Source organism: Hydra vulgaris, chromosome 09 (assembly GCF_038396675.1).
Source record: "Hydra vulgaris chromosome 09, alternate assembly HydraT2T_AEP".
NCBI classification, from domain to species: Eukaryota; Metazoa; Cnidaria; class Hydrozoa; order Anthoathecata; family Hydridae; genus Hydra; species Hydra vulgaris.
The window spans coordinates 59,622,684-59,637,543 of record NC_088928.1 but is presented as its reverse complement, the minus strand read 5'-3'; the positions used below and the strand labels follow the sequence as shown (position 1 = coordinate 59,637,543).

Genomic DNA, 14,860 nt, shown 5'->3' with positions numbered 1-14,860 from the left:
GAAAATATAGTATGTTAGAGAAAATACAGCGAGTGCAGAAGTAATTCAAAGCTTAACTCATTTGATTTAACTATTGTTTTCATCAATTTGTGACACCAGGCCTTGCTACGGTGAAACAGCACTTTTCCTTTTGCATAAGAAATTGTTTTTCCTAAAATTTAGGCATGCAGACTTCTGTGCATGCCTAAATTTAGCATTATGTGCATTCAATCACACACCTTAATAAATTTTAGATGTGCACCTTTCACGCCTATTAAACATCTATATTTTAAAAACAATAATGATAAATTTGTTTGCCAAATAAAATGTTATATGTTATCTTGCAACAATACAAAGTAGTTAAATAACAACGCGTTTAATAATATACATACATACATACATATATATATATATATATATATATATATATATATATATATATATATATATATATATATATATACATATATATATATATATATATATATATATATATATATATATATATATATATATATATATATATATATATATATATATATATATATACAGGGCGTTAGCCAGAAATAAATTTTATACCGCGTATTTGCCGTATTGGGAATTTTTATTGTTGTTGTTCTAGAAATTTTTTTTTTTTTTTTTTTTAAACATCTTCGCTTCCATCAAGGCTGCAAGCAGCCACTAATTAAAGTTGGAAGTTACTGTAAGAGAAAAGATGAAGGTTGTAGAGCAAGATAACGATTGACAGATGATTTAAAAGATTGCAAATTATATGAATCAGGAAAGCAAGATGAAGGAAGCGAATTCCAAAGAGCTGATGTTCGAGGAAAAAAACTAGACAAATAAGCGTTTTTGGAGCACTTAGGAACAGTCACAGAAAAAGGATGACACTTAATTGAATGACGAGTAACACGAGAATGAATTTTAGTAGATGGCACAAGAGACGCTAGCTCTTTAGAGCAGTGCCCATTATAGTATTTGTAGAAAAGAGAAAGAGAAGCAACATTACGACGATGTGATAATGGTTGGAGGTTGGCTGCAAGAGCAGGTCCAACTATGTTTACAATGCGTTTTTGCACCTTGTCTTAAAGAGAAAGGACATCATTAGAAGATCCGCCCCAGATATGGCAACAGTATTCCATACAAGGCTGGATTTGAGATTTATAGAGATAGAGAATAGAATCCAGAGTAAGAAAGTGGCGAGCTCAATAAAGAGATGCAACCTTAGCAGATGCTAATTTTGCAACTGATTTGATATATGGTTTCCAAGAAAGATTGGAAGTAAGAGTTAATCCTAGAAGATGAAGAGTAGGTGACTCATCGAGTACATCACCGTTCATAAATATAGGAAGATCTAAATTATTGCGATAACGATTGGCTGAAAAAAATTGAGTTTTATCTGAATTAAAGTTCACCAGCCACTGTGAGCCCCATGCTGTAGCAGAAGTGAGATCCTTTTCAAGCTCAAATGCCCCATCCAGGCAATCAGAGGGTGTTGGCTTCTTATCACGACAAGAATAAATGGTAGTATCATCAGCAAACAATGCCACCTTAGATGTGAGAATATCTGGAAGATCGTTAATGTAAATTAAAAAGAGTATAGGGCCAAGGATAGAACCTTGAGGAACCCCTGAAGTTACAGAATAAGAAGAAGAGTGTTGTCCATCGAGGACAACTTTTATGCTACGATTGGAAAGGAGGATTCAATGATCTTAAAGATGTTGCCGGATACACCATAAGAAGAAAGCTTATGGAGAAGACCAGCATGCCAAACTTTATCAAACGCTTTTGAAATGTCAAGAGCGATGGCCTTAACCTCTCCACCTTCATCTGATGCACGATAAAACCTGTCAGTTATTACTGTTAGCAAATCAGCTGTAGAGCGAGAAGATCGAAATCCATATTGATGGTCAGAAAGTAAGTTATTAGATTCAAGATGAGAAATTAAGTGTTTGTTAATTAAAGATTCAAAAACCTTGCTTATGATAGGAAGAAGACTTATGGGACGGTAGTTAGACGAATCAGATTGCTCCCCAGAATTTTTGAAGATAGGGATAATAGATGCGGCTTTCCAGCAGGCTAGAAAACAAGACTCTGATAAGCACTTGTTGAATAGTTTTGAGAGTATAGACGACAGCTCCGGAGAACACTTCTGCAAGACAATAACAGGTATGTTGTCTGGGCCACAAGCTGTAGAAGAGTCTAGGCAGGAGATCACTTTAGATACAGATGCTGGAGTGATATGAATGTCAAGCAATGGATCAACCTGTTTGTTGGCAATATCAGGTAGAACGCAATTAGTGGAATCAAGAGATGATATTGATGAAAAGTTTTTAGCAAACAGTTCGGCTTTGTCTTTAGGTGAGGTGACAAAGTCTGAACCATACAAGAGAGGTGGAATTATAGATTTGCCCTTATTATTGATATTATTAAAGATTCTCCAGAAGTCACGAGAGCCTAATTTTTGAGATGAGATACGAGATTTCATGACCTGAGAATAGCGGGTTTTGGCGTTAGACAAAACCTTTTTACAGTTGTTTCTAGCATTAATAAACAGACGTCTGTTTTCTGGAGAATTGTTTTGCTGATAAATATGGAAGTAACGGTTTCGATTGGCAATCGCAGCAGCACAGTGTGAGGAAAACCATGGAGGAGAGTGAGGCTTGACCTGGAATCGTCGAGAGGGAATAAAAGATTCCATGCCAGCCTGAATCCACGAAGTTATGTAAGAAGCACATTTGTCGACAGGAAGTTGAAAGATTTCTACCCAAGGGCCATCACGAAGAAAATCACGGAAAGAATCCCAGTCAGCTTTACTGTAGTTGTAAGAGGTTCGATAATAGGGGGATTCAGGTGATGAAGAAGAATGAGATAATAGTTTTAAAGAGATCAAACTGTGATCAGAAGCACCTAAGGGTGAATGTGGAGAAACTGAGCACTGACTAGGATCAGAAACAAGACATAAGTCGAGTAGAGAAGGTAAATGATTAGGGTTGTCAGGAAAGCGAGTTGGAAAGTTGACTATTTGAGTTAGGGATTGAGAAAGGCAAAAGTTGTGGGCTTTAATGCCTGCAGAGTCACTGACACTAGAGCCAAGCCATTCAGAGTGGTGAGCATTAAAGTCACCGACAACAACTATATTAGCTGATGGATAAAGAGAGAGGGCTTGGTCAATATGATCAGAAATAACATCAAAAAGAGTGCAGTCTTGAGATGAAGGAGAGCGATATAGAACAAAGAGAAAGGCAATAGAGTGAAGTGGTGCTAAACGAAAGCACATGAAAGAATAGTCTGTGGATTCAAACCTAGTTTCACGACAAACAGGTGAATTCTTACGAATGTAAATGCCCAGGCCAAGCATGTGACTATTGGAGTCTTTATGAATCAGAGGAAGATAACCATCAACACTAAGATCACAAGATGAGACAGCCGAACTCAAATTAGTCTCACAAAGAGCAAGTAGGTCTGGTGAACTTTGCAAGAGATAAGACTCAACAGAAGAAAAGTTACTTCGAAGACCACGAATATTAGTGAATGATAGGTTTAGAGGACTTGGTGATGATGATGGTTTTTTGTGTTTTATAGTTTTTGTGACTTTATTCATTTTTAAATTAGATTGAAGAACTTGACTCAAAGCATAGATAGTACTCAGAACACCGTTTAATAGCCCAAGCAATTGCCTCATTACTACTAATAAACCCTAAGCCGTAACAAAGGGCTCCAAATGTGGCCTCCGCAATGCACACCAAAAGTACAAACAGGGACACCATCCATGCGCAACATGGCACTGTTAGTACTTTGATATTTTTCAGCTGTTGATGGAATCAGCCTCTCTGAGAGCTACCACAGAGTTCGGGAAACCTGACTACCAGCCGGCCTCAGAACCATAAAACTGAGTTTTAGAGCTGTACCCTCATAAGGAGATAATAGAATGAGTTGCTTAGTCATAAAAACAGTGACACAAGCAAACCCATGCATTGAGTCAAGAAGATCCAGCATTCAACATCCTAAACTGGAAACAATGTATTAAAAATACATCTGCGCAAATGTTGGGAATTTTCTAGAAAAGGTCTTAAAAACTCAACAACAAAAAACACAAAAAAAAAAAAAGGACATTGACTTTTGGGAATTTTAAGCCCATGGGGAATTCCACGTTATACGCGGCACCATTGGGCTAGCTAACACTCTGATATATATATATATATATATATATATATATATATATATATATATATATATATATATATATATATATATATATATATATATATATATACACACACACACATAGTCAATCTATTTTTTATAATAGCTTCTGACTTTTCTTTGCTTAAAAAACGAATCATTGCAATAGAATTAATTGACAATGTTGCTGTTGACAGTGCAAATAAAATGTATTACTATAAACAATTGTTAGTAAATTTTAAAGCATTGTGTCAAAAAGTCAAACAGTTTTTTGAAAGAGATGCTCTTTTTTTTATTTTATGAGATTATTTTTGAGATTATCAAATCGTTTTTTTCTAACTGCTTTGTTAAAGTCATCCTCGAAGCCCAACACTCTTCTTTATTTCCAGTAACTTCTGGGGTACCTCAAGGTTCTATCCTTGGTCCTGTTTTGTTTCTTATCTACATTATTGATCTTCCTGAAAACTTTAAATCTAAAGTAACTTTTTTTGCTGATGACTCAACTTAATACTTATGTCTTGACAAAAAGTCTTCTCTTTATGATCTTTCAGAAAAGGCAGCCAATCTTGAATCTGATCTCACTTTTGTAAAAGAATGAGGCTCACAGTGGCTTGTAAATTTTAACTCCAAAACTCATTTATTTACTGCAAACAACTATCGCAGTACTGTTGACATTCCTATATTAATGAATGGCAAACCTCTGAGTCCTCTTCTTTACATCTTAATGTTTTATACAGACCTTTCATGGAAACTGTATTTATAACTGATTGCTAAATTAGCATCTGCTAAGGTTGCTTCTCTTTATCATGCTCGCCATTTTCTCTTTCCTGATTCCATTTCCTATCTTTACAAATCTTTTATTTGTCCCTGTATGGAATACTGCTATCATATTTGGGCCGGTTCTTCTAATGATGCTCTTTTTCTTGAAGACAAAGTCCAAAAATGTAGTCGCTGCTCAAAGGAGCTATCACCTCTAGTTTCATTAACTAAGACTCAATCTTGCTTGACTTATCATTTAGCAAAGCCTCATTCTTTTACTGTATCTGTTCCTACATGCTCTAAAAACTTTTATTTGATAGCGCTTCAACGCTTTGGAACTCTCTCCCATCTCCGTGTTTCCTGACTCATACAACCTTCAACTTTTTAAGTCTTCTGCCAACAAAGCTCTTGAGAATATAAAAACCTTATAAAACATCAAATTTTTGATGTTTCGATATTTTTAAAAATCCTAAATTTAATTATAGCCATAATTTAAAATAATTTTAACAAGAGTTTTTCAGCACAATTTTGAAATGTTATTTTCTAGATTTTTTAACATTTTTCTACATAAAGAGAAAATATATAATTTTTATTTAAGTTTATTGTTAAGTCATTTTAAAATAAGGATTCCAATAAAAATTCCACAATTTTGCCAACTAACTTTTGAAATATTGGCTGGTTTGGACTTTCAATGATTAATGTCTACTAAGCTGATGGTCTTTTTGATTCAAGTATGCAGTCATGTGAATGGATTTATGTCTCATTCATTGTCATATATTGCTACAAGAAATCTTAATTTTTTTTTAATTCAATTTAATTCTTAAATTTTTTATGAAATTTATGACATCAATTTTCCCAAAGTAGAAATAAATTACAAACATAAAAAAATTAAATTGCCGCGGATTACTAAGGGTATTCTAACATCTTCTAAAATTAAACAAAAACTTTATATTAAATATTTAAAATCAAAAACAACTGAGAGTAAGACCATTAATAAAAATTATGTAAGACTATTTGAACGCCTAAGGAAAAATTCAAAATCAATATACTCCACTAATTTACTTAAAAAATACAAATTAAACTCAAAACGCACTATGCAACTAATAAACAAAATTAATGGTAACACTTAAATAATATCGCAATCTTTGCCCTCAGTTATTAAAGCAGATGATAATTTTTTTCTTGATCAAAAAACAATTGCTTCCGAATTTAAAAAATTTTTTGTATCTGTAGGACCAAACCTAGCCGAAAAAATTCCAAACCCTAAAAAATTAATAAAGGCAACACATGACCCTCTAAACTCGTATCTAAATTTTTTTGATTTGTCTTTTGAAGAGTTTGAAGTGCTTTTAACTTGTTAAAGTCAAATAAAGCTGTTGGTCCTGATAATGTCAATGGGAATGTTATTATAAACTATTTTGACATTTTAATAGACATACTTTTTCAAATTTTTAAATGCTCTATCAATAAGGGAGTTTTTCCTGATGATTTAAAAATAGTAAAAATTATTCCTATATTTAAAGAAGGAGAAAAAACTAATGTAAAACACTATCGTCCAATTTCTATCCTCTCTGTTTTTTCTAAAATTTTAGAAAGAATTTTATACAACAGAATATACAATCACCTTTTATCAAACAAATTATTATATAACATGCAATATGGATTTTAAAAAAATAATTCAGATATATCAGACTCATTTAATAATTCCAAATTCACATTGGGAATATTTATTGATTTAGCGAAAGCGTTTGATATCATTGATCATAAAATTCTTGCTAAAAAATTAAAATATTATGGTATAATGGGCAATGTTTTAAAATTGTTAAAATGTTATTTAACTAATCGTAAACAATTTGTTTATGCCAATGAAACATTTTCATCAAATTTGTTAAATATTACATGTGGAGTTCCTCAAGAATCCATATTAGGACCTCTTCTTTTTCTTATTTATATTAATGATCTATACAAAGCCTCGGATTTAATAACAATTATGTTTGCTGATGACACCAGTTTATTTATGTCACATAAAACCATTCCTACTCTATTTCATTGCGTGAACATCGAGTTAATCAAATTATCTGACTGGTTTAAGACTAACAAATTATCTCTTAACATTGATAAAACTAAATGGATTCTTTTCCATCCTCTTATCATTATTAAACATCACTATTATCTCTTATCACTATTAAACATCAACTGCCAATTAACATGCCTTATCTTGTTATTGACAATATACAAATTAAACAAGTAACAGTAACCAACTTTCTAGGTGTTTGTATAGATGAAAATCCTACATGGAAAAGTCACATTAAAAACTTATCAAGTAAAATTTCAAAAAGTATAGGAATATTGTACAAAGCAAGAAATGTTTTAAAAAAACATACTTTAGCACAATTATATCACTCATTTATTCATTGTCACATAAACTATGCAAACATTGCTTGAGGTAGTACAAAGAAAAATAAACTTAAACCTCTTTATTATCAGCAGAAGCATGTAGCACATCTCATATACTTTAAAGACCGTTATACTCATGCCAAGCCTCTGTTATTTGAAATGAAAGTTTTTAATATATATGAGCTAAACATTTTTAATATTCTTTGTTTTGTTTAAATGTAAAACCAATTCATCCCCTATTTCTTTCCATAATTTGTATTCATTGAAAGATAAAAATAAATACATTTTATGCAATGATAATTTTATTAAGCAGCCCATTTTTCAAACAAACCTTTTTAAATTTTGTATTGATTATCGCGGACCATTCTTATGGAATAAAATAGTTTTAAAAAATTTTACTGAGGATTTTATTCATCAAAGTAACTACTTTTTATTTACTGATCTTTTTTTTACTGATCTTCCTTTTTAACCTCTACTTAATCATTAATTTATAAAAACTATATATGTATAATTAAAAACTGTAACATGAAATAATATATCTTGTGTTTGTAACGGAATATTTTAAGTTTTCTTACTTTGTTAACTTATTTTTTATCTTGTAAATATCTTATAAATTTTAACACAATCATTTTTAGCAGAACTCGACAACAAGATCGTATGGTCTTCTATGAGTTCCCGCGTTCTTTTACTATTTAATAACGGTCATTATATATAAATATATTTTTTTATTATTATATATTTGTATTTTAAATATTGTAACGAAATGCTTATTTAAAATGTAATAAAAAGAACAAAACAAAACAAACAAACAAACAAACAAAAAAATATATATATATATATATATGAGACTTTTCGTAAATTATGTCGTGCTAAAATTTAACAAGTCTAAAAAAAATAGAAAAAAAATTAAGAAATATTTAAAATTACTCACCAATAGTATTAAAATGCCATTTTGAATGGATTTTATCTGGTAAATTTATAAAGATTTTCTAAAAATAAATGCTGTCATTATACACAAAATAAAATTTAAATACTTAAGCAAATAAAAGGCATCCATAACTTTAATAATAGCAATTTGTTGTTGTGATGAAGATTTAAATTTTTTTTTAAACTCGTTTTAATATAAGATTTAAAATATTTTCAATAAAATTTTGAAAATAGTTATTATATTGTATAAACTATATATAATATATATTATATTGTATAAAATTTAATTACTTTTGTTTTAGATTTCATGAAAAATAAAAGTTTTTTGAGAATTTACATTTTATTTTGTGTATAATGACAGCATTTATTTTTAGAAAATCAATATAATATATATTTCTTAGCTAATACCAAATAGTGTATACAAATTTGATATGCCCTGAAAATGTTTTTGCACAATAACATTTTTTAAGAAATTCTCAAAAAACTTTTATTTTTCATGAAATCAAAAACAAAAGTAATTAAATTTTGAGATTCCTCACATAGAGGGTTGTTTGCTGTGAAGAATGTAATGACTTATAACAATTTAGTTTTATTCAACAAACTTTGTATTTTTAACAATCAAAAAAAGGCTAGTTGGTTAGTTATTTCCTCAAACATCTTATCTATCTAGCCAATGCATTGGCTAGATAGACAAGATTTGATACTCATTTAAACTTTTTTTTTATTATATTTGATATTAAAACATTCAAGCTAACAAATGGGAGCTACACTATTGAGCTGAGTGCTACTTTTTATAAGAACCAAAAGCAAATAGGAGCATAGTGGCTCTTGGTCAGATACTACTTGATTTAGTTATAAATTGATTTTTAAACTTACTATACATTTCAGAATATAAATCTTCTTTAAGCCACTCCAGTTATTAATAATGCGATTCGTGAAAAAAAAAAGAGCTGGTTGAAACTATTTAACTGTATTTAATACTGAGAAAATTACACTTCTCAAATTATCATTCACTAATGACCTCTCATGAAAACCATACAAAATTGATAAATATATCATCAACTAATAAGCAACAAGTACAAGATATTCTGTTTTACAAATTTCATTCAAAAGACATTAAATTATGTTTAAAATTTAAGATATAACAATTTAATTCAAACATCATTAATATCATTTCAAATATTATTTGCATAATTTTGAGTTATAAAAACACATGTTTCTTTAAATTACCTCTAAAAGTGTGAGCAAATCTTCAAGTTCATCTTTTAACTTTGCTCCTTTATATCAAACATAAAATTGATGTTATATTAATAAGATATAAAAGTTTGTACAGATTATTTTGCTTTTTTATTTTAAAATGTACTATGCAATTTAAAATATACTAATAATTTAATAAAATGTACGATGTAACCTTAATATTTAAAATGTACTAATAATTTAGTAAAATGTACTATGTAACCTTTATATTTAGCATTTAATTCTGCATTAGTAAACTCCTCATAAAATACAAAAAATAGCTCCGATGAGTATGTCTCAAAAAACTCCTTTTCTTCGCTTTCAACAAAAAGATCTAAAATAAAAATCTGTTTAAAGTTTAATGATTCAAATACTTTTTCAAATATATTATTTTAAAATATATAACAATCTAGTACTGCAAAGCCAAATAAAATAAAAAAAATTTAAATACTATTAAAAAGAATCTTAAAATAATATTTTAATAAACAAGATGTAATAATGGAGTGGTTATACAGCACTCCCCTCTTAAGTGAGAAATTCAAAGTTCAATCCCCATTACATCCCTGGCGGAAGACTAAGCAAGTGCAAATTTCTTAAGTGCAAACTGATGTAATTCCGAATGGGAAAAGTGCAAACTGGCGTCATTGCTAACTTGCATAAGTGTGAAGCACTTGCAAAAAACTGGCATAAGTGCGAATTGGCATAAGTGCGAACAGACATAAGAGCAAATTGGCATAAACGTACCAAAAGAATTTGCAAACATTGACATAACTGCGAATTGTTGTAAGTGTGAACTGTCATAAGTGCAAATCAGTTGTAAATATTGGGACAAGTGCGAACTGGCATAAGTGCGTTAAAAGAATTTGTAAACATTGGCATAAATCCGATCTGGCATAAGTGGGAACTGGCAAAAATGTGAAATGCTGATTCGCATATATATTATTATTTGCAATTTTATTTAACGTGCTTACGCCAATTTGTACTTATGCCAGTTCACATTCATGCCAGTTTTTGCAACTGCTTCGCACTTATGCGAATTAGTACTTATGCCAATATTTTCAAATTTATTAGGCCTATATATATATCTGGGAAGAATATATATATATATTTATATATATATATATATATATATATATATATATATATATATATATATATATATATATATATATATATATATATATATATATATATATATATATATATATATATATATATATATATATATATATATATATATATATATATATATATATATATATATATGGTAAAAATAAAAGTTATAAATTTATATTTAGAATAAGATATATATTTATTTAAAATATTTAGAATATATATATATATATATATATATATATATATATATATATATATATATATATATATATATATGTATATATATATACACATATATATATATATATATATATATATATATATATACACATATATATATATATATATACACATATATATATATACACATATATATATATATATATATATATATATATATATATATATATATATATATATATATATATACATGGTAAAAATAAAAGTTATAAATTGGTATCTATTAGCACACTTTTAGAAGCAATTTCTGATGAGTTCTTATTAATCTTGTTTTGAATAATAAAATGCTATTTTAATTCTTTTATTTTATTTTTCTTATTTAACTTTTCTTTTTTTTTTAACTTAAATAACCTTTAGATAATAATAACATTAGAAGTTCTTCAGTTCTTATTAACTACTTAATTAATTAAATTTTTTCAAATTTAATTCATTTAATTTGTAAAAACATTGTTAAAAACATTTTAATTTAATAAAACTAAATTAACCTTTACTTATTCAACAACAAATTCAAAAACATTCATTGTATGTATAAAACAGAAAACTGCATTTTAATTTAAGCTTTTTATTTTAAACCAATGCATTTTCAATGGAAATAAGAAACTATAGTTTTACAAACTTTTTTGTTTGATTAAACAACTTTTATCTTTAACAAAATTTTTTTTTGAAAAATTTTATCAAAAATATTCAAAAACAAAATTGAGTACACAACTTATCACTTTCTTCCTTCTAATGAGAAACCTTGATATTATGCTCCTGTTGCAAGCCCAACAAGCGTGTCTCAACATGCTGGACACATTAATGTACGTTTTCTGAAGTTTGTTACTTAAGCGCTTTGTTTTACTATAGGTTTGTTTTTTCTGTATTTCATCTGTATTTTAGTGTATAAAAAAAATCAATTTAAATTTAAAATTAACCTTTTATTTATCCTTGCGAAGCTGCTACAAAATGTACCCATATGCAATATGTTAATAGAATAATAATGTAATAAAAATAACAAATAGAAAAAAAATTTTGCTTGATTAACCAAAGATGAGAGATTGCATGAGCAGCAACTATAAAGTTATGGAAGAGAAAAAAAGTAACCTTACAACAATGAGACAAATAATTCAGCATAACAGCTAGAGCAGGTATAACTACATAAGATTACAATCTATTTTTGGACCTTGTCTAAAAGAGAAATCATTAGAAGAACCAGTCCAAATATGACAACACTATTTTAAAAAAGACAGATAAGAGATTTATAGAGAATTTAATATAAAGAACAGAGTCAGGAAGAAAAAAAATAGCAAAGTAGAGAGAGACAAATTTAATGTATATATGGTTTTCATGAGAGATTAATAGTGAAAAATAATCTGAGAAGACATAAAATAAAGCAATCAGTAAAGAGTGTTGCAATTAATCAATATAAGAATATCAACAATACTGCAATAATTATTAGCATTAAACAACTGAGTTTTGTTAGTAATTAAAACTCTTTAATAATAATAATTAAGTTAATAACATGATTAAGTTAAAACTCACCAGGCCCCAAGTTGTCATAAAAGAGAAATCACATTTAAGATCAGCTGTCTATTCTAAACAATTGAAAAGCAGACAAGAATGGTGTATATAGTTTTGTCATCATTAAATAGAGCAACTTTAGAGGTAAGATTAGCAGGAAGATTGTTAATATAGATGAGAAAAACCTAATGATAGAACCTTGTGTTACCATACATTACTGAAAATGAAGAAAAGCAATGACCATCAAAAAAGTGTTAAATACTAAATAAACTTTGCCAGATAAACCATATGTAGAGAGCTTATGAAGAAAACCAATATGACAGAGTTTGTCAAAGATCAAAGTCCATATTGATACTCAAAGGGTAAATTGCAAAACTTATGATGAAATATTAGATATTTGTTAATATAACACTCATTACAACAAAGAAATTTCTAATAATAGCAAGGAGATTGATAGGGCAATAGTAAGAGGGGTCAATGCAATCTCTATAAGTAGAACCAAAAATGCCATTTTTTAGCAGACTGGATAACATTACTGAAAAGACTAAAAATATTTGTAGAAAATAGTCTGAAATAGTTTGGTGGTAATATATATATATATATTTTTTTTTTTTTTTTTTTTTTTTTTTACAAATAGTATCAATTAAAAATCTTTTCCTTTATATTATTTCCATAAATTTAATTACCTATAAACAAATTCTTTAAATATAATGAATTTAAAATTACTTAACTTAAAATATAACAACAATTGTTATAAAATCTCTTTAAACTTTTTTAAAATAAACAGTCGCAATTACAAACTTGATATTGTTGCATTAATCAGATATTTGAAAAAAACTGTATTAAGTTTGGGTTTTTCTCATCTTTTCATATTCATTCATTTTTTATTTCATCGCAGCAGATATATACATAATATATTTGACTAAGTTAAATTGTATATAATTTTACTCCATTTATTAACAATGTGGGTTCCATCCACAATGAGAATAACATAATTTAGAGAATCAAAATTGTGCTTTAAAAAAGTACCTAACTCATAGGAGATTTAAACACACAACAACCCTAGTTGAACAACTTTGCATTAATAAAAAAAAGGGGAAAGAAAGTGTTTTTGAATTGTATTTTTAATTTAACTCTATATATCTGATGAATAAGATATATTCTAATTTTAAAATGTATTACTTTATAATAATAAAATTATAATTAAAAGTAAAAAACCCTTACCGAGAAGATTTTTTAGAGACTTTAATCTAGCATGAGTATCTCTTTTCAAATCTAAAAACTTAGCTGTATTCTTATTCCTGTCTTGTCCTGATTTTTTTCCAGGATGGCCCATTTATATTTATTTTCAATAAATGAGACGTATAAATAGTATAATAGTATTTACGAATTATATTTATTTTTAATAAATTAAATTCAAATTAGTTTCAGAAAATATCAATATCCATTGTATTGCAGTTGTTTAGACCACAAAGCGATACTTGTAACGACCATTTTAAAAGTCAACTACCGTTGTGCCAAACTGTAACTAAAGAATATGGCAGAATTTTTTTATTGTAAATTTAAAAATTTTAAACATGTCTTAAGATATAAAACATCAAAACAGCATCTTACTAACTAATTTTTCTTTTTTGTGATATTATGGTCTAGTTTGTATAGACCATCATAAGACGTAAAATTATTTTTTTTAACAATATTTTTTTAAACAATTATTTTTTTAAACAATATTTCAAAATCGTGTCAACGATCGAAATTTTAAAGCGAAACTCAAACAAAACTTGTCTTTAATGTATCCTACCCTGGCCCTCTATTTGAGACTGAAAATTCCTTAAAGATTAAAGAAAAATTTTTTTAACTCAAACTTCGATTTTATGAGACCTCTGCAATCATTAATCTATCAAGAACTGGTTTGAATGAACCTTAATTAAGAACCTTAAGTTTAGTTATTTCTCCCAAGCTTAATAAAATTAAATAAGCCGTTCCCTCTCCAAAAAATGCCTGATAAAAAATGCTATTTAATCTTTTAAGTTCGCATCTATAAAGTGCCCAAAAACGGAGTAAAAATTTTTAAATAGCACTGGGTGCTAAAGGTTACAACCCGTACAGGATACTTACATATTTGTTTGATCTTAAATACATTAGGCTAATTAAGATTGAGAAATTTTTAACAACTTTAAAATTAAATACAAAAACTAAAACTAAAAATTAATTTTTTTTTTCTATAACGCGTCTATGACAGTTGATGATAATAAAGAAATCGTTATTAAATAGTAGAAACTCGTGAATATATATATATATATATATATATATATATATATATATATATATATATATATATATATATATATATATATATATATATATATATATATATATATATATATATATATATATATATATATATATATATATATATATATATATATATATACAGGGCTGTGGAGTCGTGGAGTAGGAGTCGAGACATTTTTAGCGGAGTCGAATTCTCTAAACAAAATCGCGACTCCGACTCCAATAGTAA

The 14,860-nt window shown here is 27.9% G+C and overlaps 1 protein-coding gene across 2 annotated transcripts in view; it reads right to left on the bottom strand.

Annotated features, from left to right (window-relative positions):
• LOC101236755 (ral GTPase-activating protein subunit alpha-2) overlaps window positions 1–14,108 on the bottom strand; it is a 93,124-nt gene extending 79,016 nt beyond the window's left edge. The window contains exons 1-5 of one of the 2 annotated variants that reach the window (XM_065806210.1): window positions 13,954–14,108; window positions 13,564–13,867; window positions 9,707–9,817; window positions 9,478–9,524; window positions 8,252–8,309 (exon numbers count right to left, since the gene is read on the bottom strand). In XM_065806210.1, the coding sequence (XP_065662282.1) occupies window positions 8,252–8,309; window positions 9,478–9,524; window positions 9,707–9,817; window positions 13,564–13,675 (328 nt within the window). In that variant the 5' untranslated portion in view covers window positions 13,676–13,867; window positions 13,954–14,108. Of the gene's footprint in view, window positions 1–8,251; window positions 8,310–9,477; window positions 9,525–9,706; window positions 9,818–13,563; window positions 13,868–13,953 lie in introns of those variants that run through there. The other variant, XM_065806211.1, reaches the window with a different exon arrangement.
• Window positions 14,109–14,860: the final 752 nt, after the last annotated feature.